We start from the raw sequence: 12792 nt of genomic DNA on the forward strand, positions 1-12792 counted from the left end.
CTCATTCAAACTCTGCAACTAAATAATATAATGGTAAATTTCAAGTAAGATAATTTCAGTATTAAGCTAAAAAACAATTTGGGGGTAATTTTTTTTTCAATACTCAAATCATTTTAGAAATGTAAGAAACTTTACAAGGAAGAATGTTATCTACATCATAATGGTTTAATGCAAATTCTAAATGACCATTTTCAGCCATATGCACCCAAAGACTTTGAAATCAAAATATAATACTCGATTGGACAGGACAAGATTTTACTTGTTCTCCCATAAAGAAAGTGTATGCTGTCTGAGAGTCTCCATCTCTGTCTTCACTCCAAAACCTTAGACTAAACCTAGACCAGACCCTAAACCTTATAGAGTCCACTGCTTACTGGACGTATCCAGGAGAATGTCTCCCGGCTACCTCACACTCAACATGGCCAAGACTGAACTCATCATCTCCTTGCCTCCTCTATGAATTACCCATCTCAATCGATACTGAGGTTCCTAATTCTGTCCCCCCTTCTGAATTTCCCATCCCAAAGACTCATGTCCTAGTCTGGCCCTTCGGACCCTCACACCAGCCTCCTTACTAACGTTCTTGTTGCCTGTGTCTCCTCCTTCAGGTCTTACCCACATAAGACTGGAGCTGTCAGAGTGGGCTTTAGCTCCAAAGTTTGTATCTGTTCAGGTCCCTTTGTGTCTAACGGCTCCCTTTGCACTGGATTAAGTCAGTGATGCTTGGCAACCTGCAGGATTGGTCCCCAGTCTGCCTGTCTCAGCAGCAGAATGTCTCCTTACATCAAAATTTACACCACAACCACCTGGAACTCCACCTACTTTCACATCCCCTCTGCTCCCTCCCCCACTACCATTCTGTTTCTGTACCCTCCCTGCCTTTGAGAACATACTAAGTCTGTCTGGAATGTCCCCCCCGCCCCACACCATTCCTCTCCACGTCCCACCTCACTATCCCCTCTCCCAACCTAACTCCTTCTCCCCCATCTTTTGTGCTTCACTTGGGTACCACCTCCCCCAAGCTGGCCTCTGGGTTAGAAGCCGTTCCTTGATCTCCCACAATGCTTTGGGTGTATCTCTGTCATGGAGTTCTGGTTACTCTTTGGGTCTGTGCCCTTCACCAGATGGTGAGCTCGTGTGGTGTCTTATTGATTAATAATAAATATTGGTTAAATGAGAGAATATTTAGGTGTCACTTGTAACAGCAAAACAAATGGAAAATGGCAAAATCAACTGCTGGCACAGTTAGAAGGCATTTTATTTTCTGGTGTGTAGAACAGAAGTCCTTGTTAGATCAGCTAATCTAATAAGCAGAGAAAAAGAATGGTCTCTTGAAATTCTGCATTCACCTTCTGTTTGCATTTGCTGACATAAAGAATACATCTAATTGGATTTTCTCCTTGGGGAAATCTAAAGGAAACGAGTCCATTGCCGTCACATTTCCAATAGGCCGTTGTCCCCCACCTCTCTCAGTTTTCTCAAGGAGCCTGTGACTTCCAGCTTCTTTTAAGTTACACCCGCATCTTAGAGAGCCTCAACTAAGCACCTTCTCATTTTCATCCATGGCTCCTTGGCAAGTCATGGCACCTGAGAAGGATATGAGACGCATTCCACGGGGTTGGGAGGGGATAGCTGTGGACGAAAAGGGCATGTGCCTGCAGCGTTCTCCTCAAATTCATCCCTCCATCCATCCCTCCATCCATTATTCCACTCAACACGTGTTTATCCAGCGCTTGGCAGGGCACCTGCAGCAGGCACTCAGTAAATCTCTCTCGCCCAGCTTGTCAAGGTAGCACCACACAGTGGGTTAGAGGGCAAGTTCTAAAGCAAACCCCTGCACCCTGGTGCTGCCATATGTGGTGTGACCGTGGGCGGTCACTTAACCTCCCTGCATCTCAGTTTCCCTGTTTAAACTGGGGTAAAAATAGTATCTAACCCACAAAGCCAGATACTAGATACCATCAGAATTAAATGAGATACATATGAAGGGCTTCGCACAGTGCCTGGGCTGGGGGTGGGGCCCCAGTGATGAGCCAAGAGCCCTCCTGTGACTTACATTCTTGAGGGGGAGACAGACAAATAATTAAACAGATAAATAAATAAGATAGGAAACCAAAGGGGTTCTATGATGTGGGGAACGGTGGTGATGGCGGCCGCTTTAGGTAAGATGATCAGGAGAGCCCCCTCTGGGAAGATATTTAAACTAATACCTGAAGGGTGAAAAGGAGCCAGCCCCATGAAAAGCCATGTGGAGAATATTCCAAGCATAGCAATTGCAAAGGCTCTAAGTGGGATAGGGTGTAGAATGTTCTAGGATGAGCCAGAAGGCAGCATTGGTTAGGGTAGAATGAGCCACAGGGAAAGTGGGCACGATGCATTGAGACGGTAAGGTTGTGAGCATCTGGGAGACCATGGAATGCACTGGGATTTCATTCCAAATGTGTTGGGAAGGCAGTGAAGGATTTTAAGCAGGAGGGTAGCTTGACCTCAAAGTGGGACCTGGACAGCTCCATCACTGCCCTGGGCTCTTCACAGCCTGAGGCAAATGTGAGGTGGACCGTCCAGCACTGAGAGCAAATGGGAGTGGGGAAAGGATAGGTTGTGTTCCGCAGTGTGTGGACCATGGATACCCAGTTTCAGGAGCCCTCGCTGTGGAAGCACAGACCTATGGGATTGAGTGTTGGAGAGGGTCCTCAGAGGCCACGCCATCTGCTCCTGCTGTCTCTTCTCCCAGTGTATCACGTGAAACTGAGGCTTGAGAAAGCTCTGGATTTTCTGAGCTCACAGTGCTGGGGCTGATACTCAGAGCCCGAGCGCCTGTTCTCACCGAGTGCCCTCCCTCAGCGCCCTGTGAGAGGACATGACATGCACAAATGGCCTTACTGCATCTGAGCTGTACGTCAGCATTTCTTCTCCAGACGCGGAGAAAAACTCAAAAAGGAGCACATCATCAGTGTCTTAGCTGTAGGGGGACAGGCGGACTGGACTCAGGAGCCCCGGCTTCAGCCTCTTTCAATAAGAGGAAACGAGTGACAGTGCTTAAGAACCCTCTAGAGCTCAAAGGATGACTGTGGTTGTATTTCTGTTTAGCTTAAGTGACATTTGGACAACAATGAAAAGCTGTAGGTCTTTTTAGGCAGAAATTTTCATGGGTCTTTCTATTACTGTACTGTCACATTTTAAAACCTTATAATTAATTTTACTGCTGTTAAACCCCCAAATTCCTCTTGTCCTCAAGTTTGCTGACTGTCATCTACCAAAAGCTCTTCCTCGCCCCTCCCCAGCTTTCCTGGCAGATTTTCCATATCTCCCATACATGAAACAAGTCTTCTCCTTGGACATCCATCTAAACTAGCTTTTAGTTAGAAAACCAAAAAATTATCTCTTTGTTCTACAGATTCCTGGGTGAGTTACTCCTGTTAGTATTAGATATTCATATACCTTGTTCGTTTGGAATAAGGATCCAGCATTGTTGAGCATTTACTAAGTTACTAAATAATTACTAAATTAATAAAATATGAGATAAGTAAAATAATAAAATTATTAATAAATAGTAAATAATATAAGTAGTAATAATATAATTCCAATTATGTTAAATTTTTCTTTTTCTCCTTTCTCTGTGATCGTAAAGATGACCAAGCCCCTTCCTTCATCAAGACCACTGAGGCCATTACGAGTCCTGCCTCCCACAGGCCGTAGCTCCTGCTGCCTCCTCGGCATTACCTGTGCTCTGTACATCCTTCTGCCTGCCCCTCTGCCCCCTGCCCCTCTCTGTCCCCATTTCTCCAGCCTGTCCCTTTAGATGACCACTCCCCTCAGGTTGCAGCCTCTTGACTTCACATCCCACCTCTCTGCTTCCCTTCAGAACTACCTCCTGGAAAGATTCATTGACCTCCCCTGTCCCTTTCTCCCTCGTCCACCCCTGCAGCTGCCCCTGCAAGGTCACCGGCCTCCCACCCTTTCCAGAGCTCTCTGCCGTGTGAAGGACAACCACCACTGCCTTCTCCAAACTCCTCGTCTCGGGCCTCAGGGGCCTCCCCCACCTGCCCCTGCCAGCTTTCCCTTCCGCTGCTCCTGACCCTCCTGGCAGGGCTTCGGTCCCCCTGGCAATGAGCATGCCTGGGGGATGGGGGCACGAGGGGAGGGGTCGTCCTGTGACAGTTCGGAGGAGGGATGCATAGAAGATGGGGATTTGAGGCCAGAAGCCAAGAGGGAGGTTACCCTCCTGCAGCATGATTTGTGTACCCCTGAGCAGAGTGGAGAGTGAGGGGTGCGGGAGAGTCCGTGGCGTTTGTCAGTGAGTGTGAGAGAGTGTCTGTGTGTTATGTTTTTGGCACACTCTTCTCAAACACTTGCTGTTAAGTAGAGCACAACTCAGGCCCCTGTGAGGATCTAACTGATTTAAAACAGGCATACCCTAAGTCTACTGACATCCATGTAAAACTGGGAGAGTCGTCTCAATCCTGGACTTGGCTGGGAATTCCGACTATCAGGAAAGTGTCTCTCGTCTGTTACATGTGCAGCTTTCCCACCTCTGTTCCTTCCCTCCATATTTATCAGGACTCTGATTGCAAAACCCAACTCTAACCAGCTGAAGCAGGAGAGAGGGGTTTACTGAGGAAGAGGAGAGGGAAATGGGTCCCTGGGGCACCTCCTTTCTGCCCTTTGTCACAGCCGAATGGTGGCTGAGTTTTCCCTGGGCAGCATCCTCCTGAATCTAGGGAGCAGGGGAGCAGGCTGAAGCTTTGAGAACAAAGAGGAAAGAGCTCTCCCCTGGAAGCCCCACTCCAAGCAGGCTGTAGGAAAGAGTTGTGACTGGTTAGCTTGTCCAGGTTCATCTCTGGACCGGAGGTGGAGCGACCCCCAGCAGAACCAAATAGTGTGAAGCGCCTTCTCTGAAGACAGGGGAGGGCGGACAGCAGCATCTCTGTTGACGGCGCCTCCTGCAGAATCCAGTATTTAAAACAACTCTCAGCTCCTTATTGCCCAGATAGATACAACCCAGGCTCCGTGTAGGGCCCTTCCTTGTCTCACAGCAACCTGGCTCTCCAGATTCCAGACCCTCAGGTCTCCTGGTTCTGCCACCCTCTGCCTGGAGCTCCCTTCTCTTCCCACCTCTCCTCTGCCTGGCCAACTCCTACCCCATCTGCTAGCTCCCTCTGTAAAGCCTGCCCCTTCCTCTACACTCCACCTACTGTGTGCTGGTTCACACAGTCAGATTCCATTCCTACCTCTGTGACAGCCCTCCCCACACTGCATTATGTTTCCTCTGTCACCCTACTAGGTGACAGTGTCCTTATTTTTGTATCCAGCAGCTAGAACACTACCTAGCACATGGTAGCTGCATGGGAAATACTTGCTCCAATTATGTTGAAAAGGATAAAATGGTGTGCCTTACAAAAGAAATCGCAAAATAATTTAAAATCAAATAAGCCCATGCTTTGCTACCATCAATTAAGACTCAGCAGGTTGCATACAATTTTAATTAGGATAAATAGAGATCTTTCTCTTCTTTCAATTCATCTTAGAAATTCAATATTTTAGTTTGTCCCAAATCAATTTTTCTCGCCTCCTACAGCACTGCTTTAACATTTCATTGTTCTGAACTCCTCTTTGACATTTTCATAGTGACAGCTGGTTCTCTCACCTGCGGAGAAGGAGAGCAATATTGTGGATCTAGAATTGTTTTCCTAGTAGGTAGCTTAGCCATCGATTCTGGATAGTGGGGCCTGTGACTTCCAGAAGGGTGGTTCTCCCAACTGAGAAATCTGGATGTGCTATTTGTAGAAGAGTGTGCGTGTGTGTGCATGTTCCAGTGTGCATGTGCACGTGTGCATGTGCGCACACCTGCGTGCGCTGGAGGACTGAGGTGGGAGGGAGCAAGGAAGGCCATGTGTACTGTGAGGTCGACCGTTCAGAGCACGCGCATCTGAGTCTCTCCTGGCCAGGTCTCCCCTGACTCTCCCTGGATAAGCTGAACAGACTAAAGGTCTGTGGGAGCCTCCTTGGGTCATCTGTAAAACAAGGAGGGTCAGACCCATGCACCTGCTGCCTAGACATTCACGAGAAGCCTATCAATGTGACTCTACACTCATCTCTTTATGTTGTTTTTGTTTTTCCACAGAGGTCTCCTTGCTAGCGGTTTCACGGAAACTCATTACCTGCAAGATGGCACTGATGTCTCCCTTGTTCGAAATTACACGGTAAGTCCTACATGTTTGAACCACCATGATACTATGATATCAAATCCTTGTTAAACTTCGTAGCTGCTTTGTCCTAAGCAAAGTCACATGCCCAGATCCTTCACTCGGGCCCCCAGAAGAGCGTGTGCGTCACTTAGTGCATAGATGTTCCATTCTAACTCCAGGGAAATTTGGCTTTGGCCAGGTATGGGCCCGGACAGTCCAGGATGACTTTTACTGGTTTTATGTGCCGGTAAAGCCAGAGGTACGGTTTTACGGCAGGCTCACCTGGAAACCACCTGCCAATGACAGCGGGATGCTCAGTTGCGAAAATCCCTTCTAGAAAACCTAGGCAAAGTTAGAGATGGCTCAGAAGGCAGTCATCCCTGGGCTGAATGTTGCTGCATTAAACTTGGAAATACCTTAAAGAAACTCAAAGGAAAAGGGACTCTGCTTAACCTACTTGTTATAGATGCTCCACCATGTTGATATGATTCTATAACATAGTTGTTACTATCATGTAATATTTGTCACCTCTTAGCTTTTCTGGTATTTAATGTTTTGTATGTGACTTGGAACACATGCTTAATTTTATTTGTTCCTTTAACAAATACTTGCTGTGCATTCTCTGTGCTCGGCCTCCCGTGTGAATATGGGGCTTCAAAGAAAGTTTCTGCCCTCTGAGGTTTAGGAAGGTTACTTGTCTTAAAGAGCCATGGGTATTTGTTTTCAAAAGAATAAGCAGGCAGGCCCGGTGGCGCAGCAGTTATGTGCACACGTTCCGCTTCTCAGCAGGCCAGGGTTCACCAGTTCGGATCCCGGGTGCGGACATGGCACCGCTTTGCAAAAGCCATGCTGTGGTAGGCGTCCCACATATAAAGTAGAGGAAGATGAGCACGGATGTTAGCTCAGGGCCAGTCTCCCTCAGCAAAAAGAGGAGGATTGGCAGTAGTTAGCTCAGGGTTAGTCTTCCTTAAAAGAAAAAAAAAGAAAAAAGAATAAGCTTATTTAGAGGTAGGCTTTACATTCATAACTGAAGTGTTGTCGAGCAGCTATTACCATCTGCCACGCTTTCTCACTTGTCTGCGTTATGCCAACTCTTGTTTGTTAATGCCTGGGCAAGTTTGAAAGAGTCAGAGAAATCCCTAGGAGGCAGAACAAGGAGGGATGGAAGCCCAGAGCAATAGGCTGGGGGCTTGTGGTCATGGGGCCCCAAACGGCAATTCAGGGCCCAGAGAGAGGACCTGGTACTTGGGGTTTGGGACAAGAGAAGGTGGGTGTCTATGATTGAGAATCCCATAAAAGCTGGGCCCCCAGAGAAATGTTTCTTCTGTGAAAAAGGACAAGAAAAACTTCAGTCCAGAGAAGGGGCAACAGAGAGAATTGTGTCCAGGTGTCTTGGCTTGAAGAAAGATTTCATAAAAAAATAGAGAAATTGAAACCCCAGATAACCTCATAAGTGTATGTGTGGAAAGGGGTAGACTGGTGTCCAAATTTCTAATTCGAGCATAGGCATAGAATTCCCAGTAAATACATGAACCTCAAAACTGGTCCCAAATCAGCAACCCTGGGTCCCTGAAATTGAAGCCAACTCCAGATTTTTCTATAGGGATATTTCTACAGCCCAGATTACATGAGATGCCCACATAACCAAGAACAGAGAATAATAAAATATTAAAGATGAAGTCAAAATTACAAAACACACAATGATAAAAGCCACTGTGAGCAAGCATCAGTGGGCAAGAGAAACAACAGAATTAGCACCTCCAGGAATGCAACATAATAGAAAAGTCAGAGAAAAAATTTAAATATTTTAAAGAGAACAGAATAGGCTTAATAGAAATTCCAGAGTAAAGATACAGAAAAAAATTAGGAAAAAAGCAATGTTTAAACAGAGTATGATGAGAATGTCTCCCAGTTGAAGAAAGACATAAGTTCCAAGGAAGAAGAATGAAAATGAACCCACTCCAGGATGGCTGGTAGCGAGACTGCAGGACCAAAGATGGAATCCTAAAACCACTCGAGAGGAAAAAAAGATTTGTACAAAATGACAATTGAACTGACAACAGACTTCTTATTAGCAACTATAGAATTAAAACTTCAGAGAGCTGAGGGAAAAGTATTGTCAACCTCCGTTCTATACTCAATTAAATTATCTTACAAAAATAAGGGTGAAATTCATTTTCAAAGACGCAAAGACAAGAGAATTTACTATTCTCAGATTCTAACAATATCTATCAAAGAAAAACTACCAAAGAAAATCTTAGTAAGAAGAAAATTGGACACAAGAGTCGAGGGAAGGATGTCAGAGGCAATAGGAAGAAAAGTAATTGCATGTGAATAAATCTAAAAAGGCTACTTAAAATAATAATTATAACAATAATGACTAAATTTGGATGTTTTAAAACCAGGCAGCAAATAGGTTTAAAGCAGTTTAAGAATTTGTATTGTACTAAGAATAATAAAGATGCTGATTAACTTTAGAGCTTGATAAGAAAGTATGTATCTTGCAAATTAGTATAACCGTTAAAAGAATAGAAAAACAGAATGTATAATTCCAAACGATAGAGGATGGACAAAAATAGTGTAGCAAACCAGTAAAAGACAGGAAAGAAGGAAAAGAATTTAAAAAGAAGCAGAATAAATATAAACACAAAATAATATGATAACAATGAGTCAACATATTAATCTAATTATATGTAAATAGACTGAATCTGTTTGTTAAAGTAGGAACAGATTATCTACTTAGAACTTAAAATATAATCCAGCTGCATAATTTTTACAAGATTCACACTCAAAATACAAAATGGTTGGGGCTGGCCCCGTGGCCGAGTGGTTAAGTTCGCGCACTCCGCTGCAGGCGGCCCAGTGTTTCGTCAGTTTGAGTCCTGGGCGTGGACATGGCACTGCTCATCAAACCACGCTGAGGCGGCGTCCCACATGCCACAACTAGAAGGACCCACAACGAAGAATATACAACTACGTACCCAGGGGCTTTGGGGACAAAGAGGAAAAAAAAAAATACAAAATGGTTGTAAAAGAAATAGAAAAAGATATAGTAGACAAATCTTACCCAAAGAAAGTTGCCACAGTAGTATTAACATCAGACAAGCTAGATCTTAGGGCCAAAAAGGGCGTTATTAGGGATGAAGGGGGTGATCTCTTAATGATAAAAGGAATAATTCAAAAGGATGGTGAATGAATTGTGAACATCTATGTGCCAGTAAAATAGTCTCAAAACTAAAATAATCAAAATAATTGCCACGAGGAATTCACAAATCCACAACCAGAGAGGGAGATTTTAATATACCTCTCTCAGAAATGAAGATTTTTTAAAATGAGCAGAAATTAATGAGAAGGAAGACAAAAAAATTGAGAGAATCAATTAAACCAAAAGCTGGTTCTTTGAAAATATTAATGAAAGGAACAAAACACGAACCAAGAAAAGAAGGAAGAATTCCTAAGAAAACAATATTAGGAACACAAAGAGGGTTGTAACTATTGCTGTACAGAGATTTTTAAAATCACGAAAATGTCGTGAACAATGCTAACCGTTTTCTTAAAAATGTGAATTCCTAACGCTAGTTCAAGGTGAAATAGAAAAATTTAAATATAACTATATAAAGAAATTAAATCAATAATAGTATTTTTTAAATCCACCCCCCAAAATAGCATCAAACCTAAATGATTTTATCAGGTGAATTTTATAAAACCTATAAAGAACAAATAGTTCCTGAGAATTAAAAAGAAAAAAATATATATTTAAAGGGAGGAGAGAGCAACTACCAAAATCAGAAAAAGAGCAGCCACAAAATGAATATTATAGACTAGTTTCAATTATGAACATAGTTGCAAAAATCCTGTAAAATAGTTACAAATATATCCAGCACATATTTTAAAAAATACTTTTTGACCAAATGGTACTTATCTGAGAATGCAAAGATGGTTCAACGTTAGTATGTCTATAATGTAATTCAATGTATTCATGTGTTCAGATGAAAAGTGTTATTATAATTGGTACTACTTCTTCAAATCTACTCCATATTATTTATTATGTAGATGAGAAGACTCTTGTGGGTGGGAAATGTTTCTCGTATCTCCTTTCTGCCCCCATAGAGCCTCACCCAGCATCTTGCATACTCTACATTTTCAAAAAATGATTCATTTAGCCATTGCAGCATCTTAGGTGATGCCACACAGAATCCATTCATTCATTTTTTCATTCACTCAGCAAACATTTATTAACCACCTTTTGTGTGAAGGCCGTTAGGCTATGAAGATGCAGGCTGAATAAAATATACTCCTTGGCATATAAATTCTACTACTAGAGAGGTGGGGCACTTAAAAAACATAAAAACAATTATGTTTTAATATAATTGCTACAATAAAAGGTATATACAAAATACCATTGGAACATTGTAGAGGCCGTGGTTAGTTTTAACTCGTTGGTGGCCATTCCACTAAGACAATGATATTTAATCGTGGTCTTTAAAAATGGGTAAAGAAGGGAACAGTTGGTATGAACCCTTTGGTACTAAAGAGTTTTGACTTTATCTTACTCAAACATGGAAGCCTTAGAAAGTTTATGTGCAGAGGAAGGGCATGTTTAGTTCTGTGCTTTCGAAGGGGTCTCTGATGGCAGAATAGAAGATGGATTGGTAGGAATACTGGTAGAGAGAAGGTGAGAAGATTTGGTAGAGGCCTAATGTCATTGATGAAGGTTTTGCCTGCCGAAGTAGACCTTGCAATGGATGGAACTGGCCAAATTCAAGAGAGCTTGAGGAGGCAGAAGAGACAGGATCCGGTGACAGTGGATGAGCATTGTCACCAGCAGTGCTCTCCCTTCTGGTTAGGCTGGTCGTTGGGCGGTTTGTTTCTCACTGGCACCATTAAGGAGCAGTCTTGGTTTTGAAAGACAGAGGCGATGAGTACAGGTTTGTCCCTGTTGAGTTTGTGGTGGATCAGCCAAGCAAAGGTGTTCAGTAGGCGTTGGAGACGTGGCTCTGCAGTAGAGGAGAAAGATGGAGGCCAAAGTGGAGATCTGAGGATCAACCTTAGATATAAGTCAGAGTTGGTGCCATGACTTCACACTTGACTTTCTTTTTTTTTTCCTTTTTGCTAAGATGATCGTATTTAAAATATGCGTTTAGAGTTAGCACTAAAGCTATCCTCACAGTGTGACTTGTTGTTCCAAATAGAAGCAGAAAAAAGAGAGATCCTGGAAATACTCTGACAATAGGCTTGAGTCCTCCAGATAGCCATTATATGTGACGGTGCATGGTACTTGCCTAATACGGGCGTATCCAGGACATGTAAGATATGCTTCCAAAGTTATTTTAACCAATTCGTGTTTTCTGTTTCAATATCCCTTACTAATCTTCCTTTTCTTAGGCATTTTTTGACCTTTTTTCTCATTTGGGAAGAAAAATGCAATATGAGAGAAGAAGAAACAGAGGACTAGATAAACGAGAGTCCGGCCACTGTTGGGTCTGTTTTGGGCTTAGAACATGAAGAAGGCTGAGGCTGTAACTCCAGCATCTTAGAAAGCAGCCTGGGTGGAAGGGTGCTGGCATGTGACTAGTAGTTGTCTCTGTGGTGGGGGATCCGTATTTTCTATGTTCTGTGATTGTTGTGTGTATGGGGGGAGGGGGATTACATTTTTCTTTCTCCTCATTTTTCCACGAGGTGATTGTGTCAATGGGCAAATGTCTGCTCCATCCCTCTGCTCATCCCTCGCTCCTCCCCATGCAACTGTCTGAAATTTCAGAGAGGAGGAGGGGAAGAGGCAGGCCCTGATAACCCCTGGTCCCTGCTAGTTGGGGAGGGAGTGGAGCCCCTGCCTTGGGAAGGCCATGAGGCTAGCATTGCTGTCTTCCCTCAGTCAATGGTGGGTGAGACTTGCTCACTCCTACATGTAGTATTCTATACAATGGTGTTCTACAGCCCCAACGCCCCCAAGAGGGGTCCCAAGGCTTGGCTAGCAAGAAGAGGATGACGGGGGAATGAGGAGGGATGAAGGGTGGAAATTGCAGGAAGCCTCACTTCTTCTCAGACCTAAGTTATGTCCTCTAACAGAATATACCAGAAGCCCCTTTTTGGAGTTAATTAAGCTGATACTGTATTTTGATCTTCATGGTCCCTTTGAATCTATCTTCAATGAGTAAAGCTACTGGAGGCTAGGTTAATTGATACTCTCAAACCCCTGGAACCAAGAAGCGCATATTGCTTTTACAATTAGAAAAATAAGGACTTTTCCTGTAATCCAGCAGCTACCTTCTCCCATTCCTTTGAGTGCCATGCTGAGCTGTCAGCCATGTTACTGTAAAGATAAGGAGGTAACAGTCTTGTTCGTTAAAGAAAACCCACAGCCCTAGACAGCTGGTCCTTCCAGCAGAAACCCCTTAAAGGGAGTCCGAGGCCTCGTGTTGTCTTTCGTGGTGAGGAGACAGATGCAGCATTTGGGGTTTTGCTTCTATTGAATCAGGCTGGAAAACAAAAAGAAATGTGTTGACTCATCTCCTTATCCCCCAAAGTCAGCACACAGTGAATTTTCCTAAACTTAAAATTATGTATAAAATAAGAACCACTTTTTGGCTCTAGTGTCTTCTTT

The 12792-nt window shown here is 43.7% G+C and overlaps 1 protein-coding gene across 2 annotated transcripts in view; it reads left to right on the forward strand.

Annotated features, from left to right (window-relative positions):
* ADAM12 (ADAM metallopeptidase domain 12) overlaps nucleotides 1-12792 on the forward strand; it is a 335212-nt gene that overhangs the window by 196771 nt on the left and 125649 nt on the right. For both annotated transcript variants that reach the window (XM_008525946.2, XM_070567901.1), the window contains one exon: nucleotides 6125-6203. In XM_008525946.2, the coding sequence (XP_008524168.2) occupies nucleotides 6125-6203 (79 nt within the window). The remainder of the gene's footprint in view (nucleotides 1-6124; nucleotides 6204-12792) is intronic.

This window comes from Equus przewalskii, chromosome 1 (assembly GCF_037783145.1).
Source record: "Equus przewalskii isolate Varuska chromosome 1, EquPr2, whole genome shotgun sequence".
Lineage (NCBI taxonomy): Eukaryota > Metazoa > Chordata > Mammalia > Perissodactyla > Equidae > Equus > Equus przewalskii.